The 13,460-nt window shown below is 36.5% G+C and overlaps 2 protein-coding genes across 3 annotated transcripts in view; one reads left to right on the top strand and one right to left on the bottom strand.

Moving 5' to 3' along the window:
* The window catches only part of gdl (gonadal protein gdl), a 31,080-nt gene extending 23,068 nt beyond the window's left edge, over window positions 1-8,012 (bottom strand). For both annotated transcript variants that reach the window (XM_083140540.1, XM_083140541.1), the window contains exons 1-2: window positions 7,842-8,012; window positions 821-981 (exon numbers count right to left, since the gene is read on the bottom strand). In XM_083140540.1, the coding sequence (XP_082996666.1) occupies window positions 821-981; window positions 7,842-7,963 (283 nt within the window). In that variant the 5' untranslated portion in view covers window positions 7,964-8,012. The remainder of the gene's footprint in view (window positions 1-820; window positions 982-7,841) is intronic.
* Window positions 8,013-8,718: 706 nt separating this feature from the next.
* The window catches only part of LOC146002593 (osteopetrosis-associated transmembrane protein 1), a 43,254-nt gene continuing 38,512 nt past the window's right edge, over window positions 8,719-13,460 (top strand). Inside the window, exon 1 of the mRNA XM_083140539.1 lies at window positions 8,719-8,944. Within this exon, the coding sequence (XP_082996665.1) occupies window positions 8,847-8,944 (98 nt within the window). The 5' untranslated portion in view covers window positions 8,719-8,846. The remainder of the gene's footprint in view (window positions 8,945-13,460) is intronic.

Genomic DNA, 13,460 nt, shown 5'->3' with positions numbered 1-13,460 from the left:
CAAAGATTTTAGTTCGGCGACTGACTTCAAACTTGAAATTTCATGCCCTGGCAAGGGTGCTTAGTAACAATGTGCAACTGCACTAATTACTGTCTCAAAGATTCTAACTTACTTTCACATTCATTTCCAGTAATATAAAGGACTTCCATCACAAAACCATAACTGTTACCATTTCCTGATTTCACCAGGTACTGACCACCTGGAATAACCTTATTGGTGTCTAATAATTTATATATTGTAAATTTTATCCAGAGACATAACAGTAACCATTTGCCCAAGATACATGTGAATTATATTGATACACAGAAAAAATAAAAATTACAGAGTACACATGGATGCAAAATGATTTTTCACACAACTGGATGTGAAACTTGGTCCCTTACATTGAAAGAGGAACATAAACTGAGAGTATTTGAAAATAAGATCCTTAGGAAAATCTTTGGACCTAAAAGGGATGAGGAGACAGGTGAGTGGAGAAGGTTACATAATTTAGAACTACATAATTTGTATTCCAGTCCAGATATTATTAGAATAATTAAATCAAGAAGACTTAGGTGGGTAGGCCATGTGGCACGAATGGGAGAGGAAAGAGGAGTTTACAGGATTCTTGTTGGGAAACCTGATGGTAAGAGACCTGTAGGAAGGCCAAGACGAAGATGGAGGGACAACGTTGAGACGGACCTAAAGGAAATCGGTAGGGATGGAAAAGAGTATATAGAACTTGCTCAAGATAGGGAAAGATGGAAGGCCTGTGTTGCTGCAGCCATGAACCTTCGGGTTTAAGAAGGCTAGAGAGTTAGTTAGTTAAAAGTTTACTTACTATTTTGCCTATTAATAATTTGCAATCTATGCTGGAAGAGCTGTTTCTCGGTCATGTGTTGGATTTCCATGAGTCCCTTCACTATTTCAAAGATTGTTTCATTTAGAAGACAGTTAGCCAGTCCTGTTAGCAATTCGTTTGGAATGCGTTGTTGATATGTTCTGTTCAAGGAAATAATTCAATTAAGTACATGCACAAAAAATATATGCAAGTAAATAACAAAACCATGAAGCAAAAAAGAAAATAATTATTTGATAATAAAATAATTATACATTGAAGTATTACTATGAAATGCCAAGTTTGTGAAAATGTTAAACTTTTCAGGAAGAGAGTGAATTAGCCCTTAAAAGATGGCTGGTAAGTATACTGCTGCCAAGTGTATTATGCTATGGATGGATGTGGTGACAAATTAACACATCATTTGGGAGGTACAATGAATAAATTTCACCTCTGCTAAAAAGCCCCATCTTATATATTTAATACTAATACTACTACTATTAATAATAATTATATCTCTCAATGACAATTAGCTCTCGAGCTACAATTTCACGCAGTTGAAAACTACCTGTCTGGAGAGGCTAGACATGAACATTAAGCTCGGTCTGTTAAAGAAGATTAATCTTTTCAGTCCCAAGCATCTCGATTGAGATACCCAAAAGTAAGCCTCACGGTCCCAAGCATCTCGATTGAGACGCTGTGTCAAGGTCGTAGTTTTTACGTTATAACGTTTCTATTTTTGGCTAGAATTTCGATTTTTTTATATTGTTCCTAACACATGTATTTAACAGAAATGTTTTTTTTGCATTTTTTTTTTGTCTTCATGAAAATGGAGGGGAAAAGGCGGGAAAAGGTACTTCTCTTTTGCACCTCTTTTAAAGGGAAAATTTTTGCCGACAAAGGAAGACCAGCATTGTTGTTCTAAAGCAAAGCTTTTCACTCCCGCCTGTGAACTGCATTCGAAGGAAGCTTGTTTATCAGTATCCAATGTCAAAATGAAAGTTTTCCGTGAGGGCGCAAGCAGGGGGTGGGGGGGGGGAAGACTGGTTGTTGAATCTGCGTTGTGAGAATGGAATTTCGAAGCACGCTGAAGGAAACCTTTGTTTTTTTAGCACAAGTGTCCACAAGTTGCGACAGAGGTTACACTGCATTGTCTAAAAAGCAAGAATCGGCGCTCATTTTTCACTGCGTTCTAGCTTTTCGTCCGTGAATGTTGTGCGTAGGTGTCGTTTTGTGCCCAAGTGCGAGGACATTTTTTGGGTGGTGACAATTTTTTAAAATAATTTTTGGGGCTTTTCTCATATTTGCAAAAATTTTGCATTTTGACATTTTTTTCGGGGGGGGGGGGGCGGAAACACCATTTCTTTAAAGAAAAGTATTCTTGAGGTGATTTCTCCCTTTCCCCCTCCATATGTACGCCGAATGTGCATAAATATTTATATATTCCTTTTGGGGGTACAACTCAAGTTACATTGGCAAATATTTTTGTGTTCCTTACATGTCAGCAATAATTTCTATGTGCATTTTGAACTTTTCATATCCTTTTTTCGGGGAGGGGTGAAACCCCATTTTTTAAAAAAAAATAATTTTCAGGGGATTTCCCCCTTTCCCTCTCCATATATACGCCGAATGTGCATAAATTATTTATCGTCTGAATCTGTGATTCATTCTGCGTACAACGGTATATCGTTGATATCTCCAAGGCAAATAGTCTCTTGAGCTAAAGTCATTTCAAGGTACCGCTGCATTTTGAAGCTTGAAAAGTGGCGTGTCGACCATTCCTTTTGGGGGTAGAACTCAAGTTACATTGGTCATTTGATAATAATGCAAATATTTTTGTGTTCCTTACATGTCAGCGATCATTTCCATGTGCATGTCGGCACTGTCATGTACTTTTTTCTTGGGGGATGGTGGGGGAACCAAACTTTTTTTCCAAAATTTTGGAATTTTGAGAGTTAGCCCCTTCCCCCCACCACATATACGCCGAATTAGCATAAATTTCATATAGTCTGAATCTCTGGCTCATTCCGCGTACAACGGTATATCACTCATCTCTCTAGGGCAATTAGTCTCCGATCTACACTCATTTAATTGAAACTCTGCATTTTGCTCAAAATCGGGTCGGGACAGAGATGCTTACTTGTGAAAATGGCCTTGGGACTGAAAAGGTTAATGTTAAATTGCTTTTAACATTCCAATTGTTTTCAGTTACAAAGTTACTGTTTTCACAGAGATTACAATATTTTAAAATTTAATGCACACTACAAAAGAGGAAGATACTATTTCTTACTACTGCAGAAATTAGCAATTCTGCAAAGATGTTTTTGGAAATTTCATAAATTAGAGGAAAATAAATAAGGGAATGAATATCATTAAAAAAAATCACCTTTGAAATACTGATAAAGGAGGTGCTCAAGTTCACAATCAGAGTACAGAAATATACATAACACACTAAGGGACATTTCACACCAAAGCAACATGCGACCGGCTGCAAGACACACGTGTTGATTGGAAGCGAACCTTCAGTAATCAATTGAGCCTTTCAAACTGGAGCAGCACGATAAGCTGCATGTAGACTACAAAGGAACCTTGAAGCATTTAAATGATATGAAGGTCGAGGTGGACCTGTTTGATAGGTTGCCTAACATTTGTAAGAAAGTATGTCATGAAAAGTACATTGTGCAATTGACCACACTCATAAATCGACACTCCTGGAGTGTTTTCTCATGGAAAATGTTCTCTTTAAGGTAACTTAAAATGTATAAATAGCAACAAATAGAAGAGTCATTATATTGCTATTTCTGCACCTGCTGATATAAGCATAGGTATTGAAAAAAAAAAGAAATTAGAAATTCAAAAACTGTTTAGTATGTGACTATAGACATGTATACTCTAGGAGGTAGCTGCTCATGTTGTGTTCAAAGTCAACAACTTCCCCCAGTGAGAATGACACATGAGTTTTGATGATATTTGTTAGCATAGCTTTTCTGCCACTTGTGGTTAATCGCAATAATGAGTGGTGACATGATGAAATCACAAAGAAAAACCATGACCAGGCCAGGATTTGAACACTCCCGTGCTAACCACTCTGTCACAGAGGTTGGTTAAACATGTGTCATTGCTAGTTGAACTATAGAAGTGATGGAAGTGTGTTTAGCTTCAATGATGGAATGGGGTGATTACAAAATCTGTGTGTCTGTTATAGCACTCCAGAAGGTAGGGAAGTCAGTTTGAAGTCAACAGTGGCATGATACAAATGTGCTAGACTTCATTGGCCATCTAGCAGTCCTGAACTTAACCCTCTGGACCACAAATTGTGGTTTGTGGTTAAAGATATAGCTTGCAAGAAGACACACCGCAGTATTGACAACCTGAAGCACTGTCTTGTGATGGCAATGGAAGATTTCCCTCTGGATACAGTGCATAATGCAATGGATGAGTGGCTAGATAAACATGTGTTTGCAAGGGTGCCCACAGGATTTTTTCTCAGGAGGGTAGAGTAAGATTTCATATCTAAGCCTTCAGTAATAGAAACTTTTATTATTGTTGTTGTTGCTTTTATACTATATAAATCATAAAATTCAATTTGAATTGAAAATACTTTGTCTTTGTATACAAGTTCAGATTTGAAACTACTATTTAACACGTTATGGCCCGTAAACGACCATGGTTGTTTTAAGGTATGTGCTTGTAAATTACTAAGGTCACAGTGGTGTCCATTTTTTCATTCTCTCCACTCATGTTGATTGGCAAATGAAAGTGGGTGCACCATGTGACTTCGGGGGGAGGAGTGATATGACACCCGGAAGCATGTCCGAGATGATAAATTACCAAGGGCTCCAGGGTGCCCAACACATTCAGATCCTTGGAGGACCAATTGAGGGTCATCGGTATGGAACATGAACAGAAAGCCTCGAAGAGGTCAGGTTCCTATCCGCCGGGCTGAAAAAGTCAACAAGAAAGTGCCATTTGCAGCCTCCAGTGTTGTCAGCTTAGGTGGGTTGGATTTAGGGCTCTTAGTATTAAAATAATATTCCTAAATGCTTCCAACACCTGATCGCGTAAGATCTGTTCTCAATCATGAAACCACCTTCGAGCCTTGAAAAAAAACAGTTTCTGAGATGACCGAAAAACAAGAATGGCTGCTAACTGCAAAGTGTGGATGCTCTCGTAACCTACTTTTCAAATCATAATTCTCTCCCTTAAGTAATACTTGCTGAAGATTTTAACTGTGTTAACTAGTTTCTCCAATCTTCAAACATCCTTCCATAATAGTTTTCAGTATTCTAAAGCACTTCCAATACTCCTATAAAACTTGCAAAAAATCATTAAACATTCGAAACTGCTTATATTGTTGCTATACGTTGTTGATTGCCTAAATAATTTCATGTGAAATAAAGAGAGACTTGCAAGCGCAGTAATTTGAAACTGCTTTTTAAGATATGATTTTTAAAAAATTGGAATTTTACAACTGTAAACTGCTAAAGCTTATTTCCAGATCTGGACTGAGGTAATGATTTCAATTATTGTGATTTTTTTCAAATTCTCCTAGCAAAAAGACTAATTATCGTAGAATTTTGGCAATCATTGTCACACGAAAATTGAACCTTCCTTAAAATAAGGTATATATTAAGAATACTGGAAGTGTTTCCGATTACTTTAAAATTCGGCATACTCACTAATTTTGGCCTCGTAATCACGAATCTGCAGCTAAAAATTGGCGGTCACGTCTAGAAATTGCAAAATAAGCTTGTCAATTACCGCTATGCAATAACATGGAAACCATGTTTCTCGCATGAGAAAATGGCATCTTGCGTAAATTTGAAAAATATGTTTACCCCATGAACCATTCACGTAAGGTTAGGTTAGGTTAGCTTAGGCAAACATAGTAAAAATTAAGGGTGATCGTAAACATAGTTTTAAAATACTAATCATTGCAAAAAATGGTTGTTTTCTTCATAAATCAATAGTGTTTACTCTGTTCACGGACCCACTTTTTTCGCAATTTCTAGACGTGACCGCCAAATTTTAACTGTAGATTCGTGATTACGAGGTCAAAATTAGTGACTATGCAGAATTTTAAAGCAATTGAAGATACTTCCGGTATTCTTTATTTGCTCCTAAAATAATGAGCACTATTTGGATTTTAAAAAAACCTGTAAAACTATCAAAGCCGGGAATCCGATTTCTTCAAATTTACAGGAGAAAGTACTTACGGAATTCAGTGTCTGTATAATTTCAGAAGTTCGTAGAAGCATTTACTCGCATTTTTCAATGTATTTGGCCGCTAATTTGTTTTTTTCTATAATAATGTTTGTCCGATGCACGAAAGCTGTTGCTTGCATTTCCATTAATGTACTTGAACCCGATGTTGCGAGCTTCTGATGACGTAATCCCTGGTAAGTGTTTCCAAACACACAGTTTTTTCACTATATTGGCCAACCTAAAGCGTGATGGTGCATGGGGCTATCGTGAATGGTTTTTGGGGCTATGCGAGAATGGCTTTTGGGGCTATGCGGAAATGGTTTTTGGGGCTATTCTGGATGGTCATATTATCTCGAACGGTATTTGGGGCTATGCGTGAATGGTTTTTGGACTAAGCAGGAATTTTTCTGTTAAGAAGTTTAAAACACTGCTTTGCTGTTTGAAACACAACACTAGTCAAGATGTGCCCGCCATTTTGCGTGTTCAGGAAGCGAGAAAAGAACAAACAATAATTACTCAACATGTCGTCAATAGTTACTAATTTTGTTAAAAAAAAGCAAAATCCATTGTTAAACAATCTTTCCCAATGCAGAATAAGTATACGAATGTAAACAATTACAGAATAAACGAGTTACAGAGGATTCCCAGCTTTGATAATTTTACCAAAAAAACAAACACGTAAGCATGCACGCTCCCCATGGACAAGGCACTTCTCTGTTGATAGAAGTAATTAATAAGTATCGTAGACTAGTGGAAATGAATGTAGAAACGATTTAAAACCTCTCTTAAAAAAAGTATTTAGGGAAATTATTTTAATGCTAAAAGAACTAAACCTGACTTTTTCTAAGTGCTACCAAACGCACGTAACGGTGCGATATCGCTTACTTTGCGAATGATATCGCTTACTTTGCGAATGATATCGCTTCTTTTGTTTTCGAATATCAGTGTTTCCAACCTTCTTCACCGAAAAATACCTACTAACATGTTTGTTACGTGTGCAAATTGTACATTATGCACGACTAGCTGACGGATAGTCCCACGAACCATTCCAATAAGGTTAGGTTAGGCAAGCATAGTTTAAAAAAAGGGGGTTCGAAACACTTGACATGATTTTCCGGTCAAATAGATACCACGATGAAAGAAAATACCTCGACTAACGTTGGAAACCTTAGAGAAACTCATTTCCGTAAGTAGTTTCTTCTGTAAAAATGAAGAAATGTGTCTCCGATGTATGAAACTGTTACCCTGACCCGCCTAACCTCACCCCGAAAGCATTTAGGGTGATTATGCTAAGGGAACTAAACCTGACGCGCTTAACCTAACTACAAAAGAAAAAAAAATGGTGTCAAGGAAACATGCAGTAAGTAATCGCTAAAACTCCACAGTATGAGTTAACAGACGGAAATCGAAATAGAACTATGTACAAATTGCACACCTAGCACAATGAAATCGCAATAAACCAAAATAAACTTAGACTCAGACTCATTCCCAGTATCAGAATTAGAAATTCTTTATTCATGGGCGAAGTTCAGCCTGTGGCTACTCTACCACTTAACCCAAACAATTTCTCATATCAACGTACAATTTGTGTAAAATCTTACACAATCAGAACTTGGACCTTGTGTAGTGCATGATAAAAGTTTGGAACATTTGAAAATCTATGTTCAACAGGCTCTCATATTCTAAAGATAAAAAACAATAAATAAATTAATAACTGTCAACAATAATAAACAATAACACGTGCATGTATGCAATATAACTTAACAAAAAGTCTACCACTAAATTCATGTAACAGTAATAACATATTTGTTACGCGTACGGAGGAAGTTCCAGTGCCATCATTTGCAATTGATCGAGTAGAAAATAGAGCTTCCTTTGTAGATCTTCGGGATTTGGCTCCGTTTGCTCAATGAGCATCGGCTCTTCTTCCATTACAACCATAATTTTTATCTCCCATGATTGAAGCACAACACCAGACACGTTATTCTGCCATTTTAGATCCAGAAGAATGTTCTGCGCCTCAATGAGAAGAACGTTAATAAACATAGAGAAAATTTATAATATATTTATTGTTCAAAAAGTTACGAAAGAGTCCAGAATGTTCTGCTACTGAGAAACATAAGCATTGGGGGCAGAAAAAGCTTAACTTTTAGATGGATCCCGAAAAGTAGGTACCGGCATAAAGTACCCACCACTACTATTTGGCACTGAAAACAATTTCCGACTTCGGTAAATGAGATTTTTGGGACATTCAAAATTATCACGTTAGCAGTTCTCAGTCTCACTTTATGCAAAAATAATCACTTGATGGGATATTCTGGATTCTTCTTGGTCATTTTTGCGAAAACAGCATGAATATTACGCTGTAAACATTACATAGCTGAATTGATGTCCTCTTCTCGTCTTTCTTAACGCACGACATGAGAGCAACCTTGTCATCTGACGTCACTGTGAGCAGATTTCATTGATATGCTAAATATCTAAGTTGTTAGGTTAGGCTTGCTAAGTTTAGTTCTCTTAGCAAAAATAACATGTTTGCTGTATATTTATGCTAAGGGAATCAAACCTAATAGACCTAACCTAAAAACGTAGGCAATCATCATCTGACGTCAGAACACACGGTTGTCCTCGCGTTGTGCGATAAGAAAGACTATCCTCTTCTTTTCAGTCTACTTGTACAGCGCCATGTACATGTAAACAACTACACCTAAACATTGTCATACCGTAAATGTTGACAGCTGATGTAACATATTTAATCACATAAAAATTAAGATTCATCGATAGATTTTTGTGGATAATCTACTTGGCAACATAGGAGATTGAAATGATGAGATGTAAACCAACAGAAATATTTTTTTTGTTTATATATGCCTTACGAGCTACATATTGTTATCAGAGGCAGAATGCTGTAATTGCAGACAAGTACGTATTTTGTTGAATACTTCACTCTTTAGTATAGGCTAGCAGTAAGAAGAAGGCCACCTGTTTCCGTCTGCAGTAATGTTATTCTTTTACCATATACTTTGTCTGTTGATAATCATGACATTTTGAAAATTGTGAATAGTGTCTCTCCTCGATAGTGCAAGGAAGATATTTCAAGAGGCATGATAAGGCATATTAATTATTTCAAACATTATATAAAAGTGTGTTAAAACAGGAGAGGATACTCCTCGAAAATTTAAAAATTGGCTGTAAGACAAATAGGCTACACTTAACGCAAGAAATGCAAATTCAGCATCATCATTGCAGGCTCAATGGTCAATTTTTGATCTCGCCCCAAATGTTCCTGGGCATGAGTATCTTTTCTGACTGCCCTTTATCAGTTTCATCGAATTATCACTCATCCTCATCGTGATCCAAAAGTGGAAGAAAGCGACGCTAAAATACGAATGCAATTCGTATCATGCTACGAATGCAATTTTAACATGGTTCAATTTCGATTTACTTCTGTAAACACATACTGCGGAGTTTTAGCGATTACTTAAGATTGTGTTCAATATATGCTTTTGTAGTTAGGTTAGGCAGACCAGGTTTGGTTCTCTTAGCATTCAAATGAAGTCCCTAAATGCATTCTACGGAACGAGTTTACAATACCGGACCACTCTCCAATTTCTATGAAATCTCGCCTACTCACTAATTGTGAACTCCTAAACACGAATCTGCATGTAATAATTGGCGGTCAAGTATGGAAATCGATAAAAAACGAAATAAACTATGTTTTCTTAACGTAACGTAACCCTACCATAAGAACAATAGCTCCACGGAAGATGCCATTTTCCCAACATGAAGAAATCAACAGGCAAGACAAGGTATAGTTCTCGTAGCTAAAATATTAATTTTTCTTTGTATTTATGCTAATGGAACCTAACCTAACAGGCCTAACCTAACCTCGTAGGCATTCCTCGTCTTACGTCAGCAAGATTGTTGTGCATAAGGGAAGACCATTAATGAATTGCGAAAGAAAGATGGTTCCGAATTGCTGTGTAGGGACAATCAGCATGGTAAATCACAAGGTTATTTTACAATTTCTAGACGTAAATGTACAATTTTAACAAGCGACCGCCAAATATGAACTACAGTTACGTCATCAGGACACCGAAATTAGTAAGTAGGCGAAATTTTATAGAAATTGGAGAGTGGTCCGGTATTGTAAACTCATGCCCATTCTACTAACGTCCGATTTACTTCTACATTAATACCCACTAGTCTACGATCAGTGGCGGATCCAGAGGGGCACGTGCCCCTCCCAAAATGCTCGAGCAAATTATACTTGTAATATGTAATTTACAAAATTATTAAAAATTTTCACTATATCTAACTGTTACCAAAAAATATTATTAATTACGTATGTTTACACTTTTGAAAAATGGTCCACCCCGTATATCATTAAAAATTTGCTGAGTGCCGAACATCATTTGAAGTTGGTGCCCCGCATACACCATTGGAAGTTGGTGTCCTCGAACATTGTTGAAAGTTGGTGCCCCGCATACACCATTGGAAATTTGTGTCCTCGAACATTGTTGAAAGTTGGTGCCCATGTACATCGTTGAAAGTTGGTGCCTCTCGAACATCGACTATGTTTCTTTCATAAATCTTTGTAAAGTTTCTCCCTGTTCTTTGTTCCGTCATGAAAGAATCAAAGGGCGTGAAAGTAAGGTTTAAAGCGCATTATCCTACCCAACACTATATGCAGGTGGTGCGATCAGAACTAAGCTCCCACTTATTCAACAATGTTCTCAAACAATGCAATAGTCTACGTTGGGAGCAATTGAAGGTGACGGGAGTGTTCTCCGATTTATTTACTAGAGAATGTACTAACCAAATAAGTTTTCGGATGAAGTATCAGAGGTTCTGATTTTCCGGCCACTGTTTGAAATTTGGATATTACGTGTGTAAGGTGTATTATATTGCTTTCATAATGGCGATATATCTAAAAACTAATTATGCTGACCAAGGCAGTAATTTATTTTATTAAAAACATAAACTAACGTAACGTTTCAACCTTCTAGCAAGGTCTTCTTCAGACTCTGTATTACGTTAGTTTATGTTTTTAATAAAATAAATTACTGCCTTGGTCAGCATAATTAGTTTTTCACAATCATGGAAACAAGGCTTAATGGTGTTACGATATATCTAATGTAACCTAACTTAACCTAACCTAACGTTACGTGAAATTTTCAAGTTACAGACGTGACCGGGAAATTCTAATGTCAGAATCGTGTTCAGGAGGCCTCATGTAGAGGGTATACAAAATTTCAAATAAATTGGGGAACACTCCCGTCATCTTCAATTAAGCCCTACGTTGTTTATTTATTTTTAAGAAACAGCTGAATGTAGAAGAAAAGTTGTTGTCAGCTTTTTAAAACAATGCCTTATGTAAGTACGAGTACCCCTGTGCATTAGTTCTTTGCACATATTTGAAAATCTTTTCTACAGTTAAATGTCTTTAGTAAGTTCCAATTATTTGAAGATTGAAAAGTTAAACTGGTGTCCAAATTACTAGCAGCTTTATCATGTATCATGCATGTTACTGATAAGGACTCAAGTGCTACATTAAACTAATTCTAAAGCAAAAAGAATTAAGAAATGAAGTAAAACAATACTGTTTATAATATGAAAATGCTTCTGTAACTTGTGCATTTCTGTGTTCGCGAGGAATACGCTATTTTTAATATATTGTTATTTTTACAATTTTATTTTTAAATATATTTGTTCTTAATAACTTGGCCACATGTGCAGATATGACTGGAATTGGTACTTAAAGACATATTAAAGTATAAAAGACTTGTTTCACCATGGTAAACTTTAGTTTAAAGTAGTACTGTGATCTTCATTAGTATTTATGTGCACACTTTTGGAAATTTGTGCCCCCCCCAAAACTGAATCCTGGATCCATCCCTGTCTACGATACTTACAGTCGCTTGTCAATGGAAAATACATTGTCCATGGGAAGCGTGCATGCTTGCGTAAGGTAATTTTTAAGTTGTTTTTTCAACATAAACAACTTTTTTCGAAATGTAAACAGTGCTCACTACTTTAAGGAAGGTGACAATGATTGCCAAAATTGTACGATAATAATCTTCTTGCTAGGAACATTTGAAAAAATCATAAAACAATCGAAACTGTTACCACTACCCTATTTTCAGAATGTGAAATCAATACTTTTTCCTTCTCTTTTTTTTTGGAATGGGGGGCTCATCAAAATGATATATCTTCAGGTGGAATAGAAGAAACAGTATCATAGGCAATAGGAAGGGTGTACAATTGCTTGAGTTCTGCTGTTGTGATTTCTTTCATTCCTTCTTTTGTTCTCCACTGTTGAAGCTGTTGTAAACAATTCATGAACTAGGGAACCGTGAGACTTTGAATTAATTTTTATTTTATTTTATGTATCATTATTATTTTACATCACATCTGTTTCTTTAGGCTTGTAGTGACGAGGATGAATGATGATTAGATTAAATTGGAGAGCAAACATTCACAATAGCCCTTGACCGACTGTACCGCCTCGAGAATTATGTCGAATTTTTATTCAATCAACAGATTTTGATGTTTTCCAGCATGACTGGTCCCAGCACGTGGAAAACACAAATAATAGTGATAGAGATATTTGATCCCAAGGTATGGCCTTGGTAAGTAAAAACTTGCCATCGGAGTACTTTTACTACTTTTTATTAGTAAAAACCAATTGTTTGCACACTCCAATAGCTAAGGAACACGTTCAAAAGATAACACCATCAAGCTTAGCACTTCTAACTTAAGAAAAATGTCGAAAAGTGCTATCAGCACCAAACCTAATGGTTCTAACCTAATGATGTAAAACTATAAACACCAAAAAATATAACACTCCTACCAATAATTTCACTTCTATTTTGGTTTCATAAGTTTTCAGTCCTTTATGTTTCGTCCTTCTTTTATAATACATTTATGAAACGTTAGGCAATGCCCCATCTGCTGTGCAAAGCCTTGTGGCTGATCTGCATCCTGCTCAAGTAACAGACGTACTTCACTTCACAATAACGCATTTCCGCTAGTTAAAGACAAATGAAAACATTCATAAACAACATAATCTTCATAAACCAGACAAAATATTTCACTTTTGTGAGGGGGGTGCAGAGAGTGAAGGGCACCCAATTACATAGGAACCCCAGTTTCCAGGAAGAGAGATGAACTTGGAACCATCAACAGCTTGTATCCATGCTAATACAATTTGCTTACTGATAGTTTTGTGCAGAATATGTTTGAAACTATCGTGTTTATGATTTCTTTATACCCAGTCATGCCATAAGTTTTGATACAAAGTGATCGCCTGTCTGCCGGCACTGCAAACCCAGCACGATCTAGTGGCAAGATGTTAAAACACATATAGAAACATAGGTGTTGCCTGTTCAAGCTTGGTGTAGTCCGTAAGAGCTACGAAAGTGTGTAAAATGGACAT

Source organism: Lepisma saccharinum, chromosome 18 (genome assembly GCF_977018435.1).
Source record: "Lepisma saccharinum chromosome 18, izLepSacc3.1, whole genome shotgun sequence".
Classification (NCBI taxonomy): domain Eukaryota; kingdom Metazoa; phylum Arthropoda; class Insecta; order Zygentoma; family Lepismatidae; genus Lepisma; species Lepisma saccharinum.
The sequence above is the reverse complement of the archived record's forward strand: the minus strand, read 5'-3'. Positions and strand labels throughout refer to the sequence as shown.